The sequence below is a fragment of the Sparus aurata genome, chromosome 8, assembly GCF_900880675.1.
Source record: "Sparus aurata chromosome 8, fSpaAur1.1, whole genome shotgun sequence".
Taxonomy (NCBI): domain Eukaryota; kingdom Metazoa; phylum Chordata; class Actinopteri; order Spariformes; family Sparidae; genus Sparus; species Sparus aurata.
In genome coordinates, this window is record NC_044194.1 from 36,153,291 (window position 1) to 36,159,290 (window position 6,000).

The 6,000-nt window shown below is 40.4% G+C and overlaps 1 protein-coding gene across 1 annotated transcript in view; it reads right to left on the reverse strand.

Moving 5' to 3' along the window:
• Window positions 1-6,000, reverse strand: part of tango6 (transport and golgi organization 6 homolog (Drosophila)) — a 38,410-nt gene that overhangs the window by 23,079 nt on the left and 9,331 nt on the right. The window contains exons 9-11 of the mRNA XM_030426048.1: window positions 5,772-5,948; window positions 5,441-5,567; window positions 5,082-5,285 (exon numbers count right to left, since the gene is read on the reverse strand). Of these exons, the coding sequence (XP_030281908.1) occupies window positions 5,082-5,285; window positions 5,441-5,567; window positions 5,772-5,948 (508 nt within the window). The remainder of the gene's footprint in view (window positions 1-5,081; window positions 5,286-5,440; window positions 5,568-5,771; window positions 5,949-6,000) is intronic.

Genomic DNA, 6,000 nt, shown 5'->3' on the forward strand with positions numbered 1-6,000 from the left:
AGAGCTGTACGTGCAGGGCGAGCGGGGTAATCTATATCGTTTATATCGTTGCTTTTTCGATATGAATATCTTGAATGTTCATATCTAGATATAGATACGATAATGATATATCGTTCAGCCCTACATGCAGCAAGAGGTCGGAATTGAACTCTGGGCCACTGCAGAATATAAAGCCTCTGTAAAAGTTCAATTCTAGGCTGATTTAGCCATTCCTTTACCACGTATGAGTGTGGGATCATTTTTCCTCTTTAAAAAAGAAGAACTTCACCCAAGACTCAATCTTCTTTCAAATACGATTTTAGAATTTCCGGAAAAATTTGGAGCTGATCCTCCTTTTTCATTATTCCATTTACTTTCTTTACAAGCACCAGATCCACAGGCAGTAAAACAGCCCCACAGCATAATACTACCACCCCTATAATTGACAGTAGGTATGGTGTTCTTGGGGTTAAAGGCCTCGCCTTTCAGCATCCAAACATATTGCCACTCATGGGGGTCAAAATAACTAAATGTTTGTTTCATCTGACCACAGAAAATTTCTCCACAAGGTTTATAATTTGTTTATGTCATCAGCAGCAAATAGTTGAGCATTGAGTGCTGCATCCGGAACAAGGGTTACTTTCTCGCACGAGAGCCTCTTAGCCCGTTGCGATGAAACACACTTGACTGTGGACACTGTCACCTGTCTTACAGCAGCTTCTAATTCATTGCAGACTTGCTTTTTGGTGTTTTTTGGTTGACTCTTGGCCATCCTGACCAGTTTTCCCTCAGCAGCAGTTTGTGTTTTTCTTCTTGATTGTGGCAGTGACACAACTGTACCATGCACTTTAACTGTTTAACTGTTTGCACAGTTGATCTTGACCTGTAGCTGCTTTGAAATGGCTCCAAGTGACTTTCCTGACTTGTCCAAATCAATGATGTGCTTTTTCTTTTTTTTTTTAAATCCATGCTGAGCTCTTTAGAATTTCCCATTGTAGTGTTTGTGGCTGATTCTAATGAGTGTATCAAACAAACCCTATTAAAATGGGCCCAGAAAAGTCAGCATATCAGATCAGCTCAAGTTGCTGTTTGTATATTTTTGACCCAGCAGGCTTGGTAACATTTCCAGAACAGCCAAAATAAATTCATATTAGAACCAAATTTCATGAATGTTTTTTGAGAAAGAGTAGTTTGTGTTCCACTCATTCCATCTCTCTATAAAAGCAAGGAAACTCTGTCTGTCTGTGTGTGTGTGTGTGTGTGTGTGTGTGTGTGTGTGTGTGTGTTCCTCAAATATCTCTGCGGATCAGGATCAGACTGACCTGAGACTTTCAACATGGCTGCTGCTTGGTTTAAGGGTGTGGGACGTCGGATTTGTTTGGACTGCAATGATACCGTTAATAAATTATTTCAGAAATGCTTTACAAATTCAGTGAGCATTGTCCACCGGAGCCACCACAGTCACGTGCGCACCAGAGCCAATCACTGCACACCGTGGCCACGCGCGCACCAGAGCCAATCACTGCAGAGCCCGACTCTACGACATACCTAAAGAAACAAGCAGATTTATACCTGCAGTGGCGCGAGCTGGACCGGGATTTTGCCGGCGGTTCGGTCCCGTTCTGTTCTGTGCATCTAAACTGACTGTTGTGGATTAATGAGACGAGTCCGGACCGAGTCTGTTCGGGTCTGAGGAGATCCAGAGACGCGCAGAATACAAAGTGGAATCGGAATCTGTGGATGTTCGTGTGTAGCTAGCTGTTAGCCCACCCACACGGCCCACCTCCCGATTCGACAGACCGGACCCACCGGCACGTCCAAAACCGGACTTAGGGTAAATAATGTCCACCATGCTTTTTTGCCAACATTGCCGTCACATTTGCTTTGTGTCTGGTGCAGGAAGAAACGGTAAAAACGGGCTTTTGTCACAAAAGTGTCCAAGCAGCAAGTTTGGTTGTTGAGGAACGGGAAGTTGTGGGAGGGACGGAGGCGGATGAATGACAGGCAACGACGGTCGGTGTAGAGACAGCGATATTGAGAGTTGAGAGATTTGTGACATTTAGCGTGTTTGGAGTGTGTAGTTAGTGTGTTATGTAGTGTTTGGTGTAGTGTGTTTAGTGTGTAGTGGAGTCGTTTTTTTGTTTAATGAGTCAGAATAATGAGGAGAAGCTGAATGTGGAGCAGGCAGTGCAGCTCTTCATTCAGCTGGAAGGAGCTCAGGCAGACCTGAGCATTGCCTGCATTTAAATGTAAATAGTTACATATAACTTTGTAAAAATTGTTTAATTTATGCACATATTTAGCAAACAACAATTTATATTTGCATTATAAGTAATAAAAAATGGTTTGTTAAACATATTTGTGGTTTTCACAGTAAAAAAATCTAACTTTTTCTACTCAGATTTTATGTTTTTTTGTGATTTTAGGTCTATTGTGTTAATACAGTATGTCAAAATAAAAAAATAACTGTACAGTCACACGTGAGGTTGTGCTGAAAATAATGACACCAAGTAAATAGTTTTTAAGGTGAAATATAATGGCAAAATCAAAAATAGTCAAAAACAGCCAATTATACCCTGGAATATCGGATTTCACAACAAACCTAAATATCCCTGACGTCCCACCTTCAAACACAGCCTCATTTGGCCATCCATGAAAAAGCTACTTAACCTCCCACTTTTCTATAGGAATACATATTTCCTACAGGCACTGCACAAGTCAATAAGAAAATGAGACTTGTTGAAATCATTGGAACTAAAAACTGCCAAGATTGACATGTTCCTTACCAGTGTATGTAAACTTTTGACAACGACTTTATGTCTGTCTCTCTGTAGACAGATTTTTGTCAGTGAGATGGATGTGGTCTCAAATAATAATGTAGTATCGAGTCCTGCAAACTCATGAGTTCAAACATGTTCACAGACGCTTCACAGACATTGCAGCTGACAGCTTTGCAAGATGGTGTCAAGCTTGGAGATGCATCAGAAATTCTCCTTCCACCTCTTCAACTATAACCTATTGAGCGGGCCAGTATGTGTTGTTTGACAACTTGAGCAGCTGAGAGGCTCAGAAAAATTTGCACAGGTAACTGTAGCTTACAGGCCGAGGGAAGTGTTTTATTAGCAGTGCTACTGAAGAAAAGATGCACAAAATTTCAGCAAATCTGACAAATACTAGCCCGTTTCACAAAGAGACTAGCCATTTCTGATTTTGTGAACTGTAACTAGAGCCAGATGGACAAATCGGTATGCCAATATCATTGGTTTATTTTGGATTACCGCAGTTATATTGCCATCGCCGTTAGGGGTGTGCCAAAATATCGATACTACGGTATATCGCGATATTTCGTCTTCAGGTACGTTATCGATACACTGGTGCCAAATATCGATATTTAAAAATGAAAAAAAACAAAAAAAAACAAAACAAAACATGTTTTTTTTGGCCCACCACCACCACCCCTCTTCGGGGGACAACTTTATCTTTATTCAAACATAGGTATACAACCAAATCAAATTTAAAAAATGGTTTAAGTAGCTCTGAAACCCACACATATAGATATTTAATGATAGTTGTAGTCAGTGTGTGTGTTAAGAAGAGACACTGTGCAATATACTCTTTGTTTACTTGGCTGTCATTCATGTGAAATTGATTGACAATGTTTTGTAATTCCTTTGAAATGGATGCAGTGCAGTCAACAAATTCTGAATTTCTTCAGTGACACAGATATCGTGATGTATCGTGGATGAAATTTCTTGCAATATATCGATTATCGCAGAATCGCTGTATCGTGATATTATCGTTATCGTGAGCAAAATATCGTGATAGTATCGTATTGCGAGGTACCTGGTGATACCCAGCCCTAAGCACCGTAACATACAGCAGAAAAAAATGCTTGGGGTTATCAGTGACGTTTATTGTTTCAGTGCTCAGATGTCATTATGGGTCATTCCTTTCCAACTCACCCAAAATCCAGAACTTTCCCCTGTTAATGCCATGAATTTTTTTGAAAATAATCATGTTGAAACGTCTATTAAGTTCATGGCACCATACAAAATCCTAAAGCTGTACTTGAAATAAATGTTTTTTTTTATTTTTTAGCAGTGTAAATTGGGGAATTGGGAAATAATGCCCTGCAGTTCATACTTTGTCATATTTGCTCGACGATGATTGAAGATGATTGTTTTTTTGGTCATCATTACATTAACCGAGTAATAAAAAAATAATAGTTAGATTTATTGAAAAATAATCGCCCGATTAATCGATAAAAAAAAATATTGTTAGTTGCAGCCTTAACTATTTGTTTTATATGCACAATGAATATCAACACTTTGACATACTAAAATAATCCTTCATGTGAAAATCTACACTCAGAATATAAAAAAATTGGGGTTTTCAGCTCTGAAGCTATACTTAAAATCTGTTACACTCAAGTGTTTTTTTATGCAGGATCAAATAACTTCCAGATGTGACAAAACTTTATTAATCCTACACAGAACCAAAAGAAAATCAAAACTAGTGGAGATAAGAATTTGTTAAAGTGACAGATCCTTCTTTCTCAGATAAAAAAAATCATTCCTGTTATCAATTTGATTACTGTAGCAATTCAGCAACAACTATTATAATGAATCCATGTTGTCTAGTGAAAAATAAGACTGAAATTTAGCTCAGAGGGCCAAACATCAAAAATTCATAACTTAAAAAGTATTTTGAGTAAAGGATTGATTTTTTTTTTTCAAGAAAATCCCTGATATGAACTGGGCAGCCCTAGGAGAGTTGGCATGGAATGTGTATGTGTATCTTGGTCACAACATTTCAGTAACTTGATTTGATAAATCATTGCAAAAAATGTGTATATGTACATCAGAATATGAGGTGATAAGTCAATATTGGACATTTTTCCACTCTTTGCATTTGCTTCAACCCCAAAAATCAGGTATCTGTCAGACTCTAACTCTAACCTGGCAAATTCTTAACATTTTGCTGAACTGTGAGCTGCTCTAGGCTCCAAACTGAATGGAGACGAACAGCTGCAAAAATACAGCTGGGTTTTGGAGAACTTAGCATCTCTGCTCCTTCTGTTGGCTGCATGTCTCTCCACTCACCTGTGTGCTTTTCCTCAGCAGAATAGTATGATGTAGAGACTCGACCATCACAGCCAGCACCTGAAGCAAAGCGAGTCTGTGGCCTTGCCTTGCAGCTCGACCCTGAAGCTGATGCTCCACCTCAAGGAGTGTCATGGCCGAGATGTCCAACTGCTGTTCATCCACTTTATCTTCATCCTCTGCAGCAGCCCAGCTGGTCAGCTGCTGCAGGAGAGGAAGTAATGGACCATCAACCTCAAATTAAAACAGAGATTGTGTGTGTGTAAGAGTATATGTATGTGTGTGCGTGCGTGCGTGCGCGCAAGAGTATATGTATGTGTGTGCGTGCGTGCGTGTGCACGTGTCTGTGTACTCCTTACCTGCAGCAGATCTAGGAAGAAGTCTCCTGGCAGGTCACTGTCTTTGAGTTCAGCTAGCAGCTGCATCAGACACTCTAGCCTCCACTGCTCCTCTGACAGCTTCTCATACAGAGCATCGTCCTCATTACTTGGACACAAGAACAGAGACATGAGAGAGATACATAGAAATGACAAGAGGCAGTCAGCTCAGAAAAAAAGGAACAAAGGTGGAATGAGATCAGCAAGTGTCTCTCTTCACAAAATATCTCAAAAGATCTTCTGCATTTTGCATCATGTTTTTGTCATGAGAACCTGAACAACACAATACACAGAAAAGAGAGTACTCTTTTACCTGCAGCTCTCCCTGGAGCAGGGTCTGGCTCCTCCATTACTGCCTGGGCTAAAACAGGGGACTGCAACCACCTTGTTGTTCTCTCCCTGCAGGCCTGAAAGCTGCCACAGTGCTGACAGTGCTGCACACTTTTCTGTGCACCTCAGGTACCACAGCAAGATCTCCTGACAGGGGGCGCTGTGGAGCACAAAGCACAAACATCCTGTACAGCTCATCTACTTTAGATCTG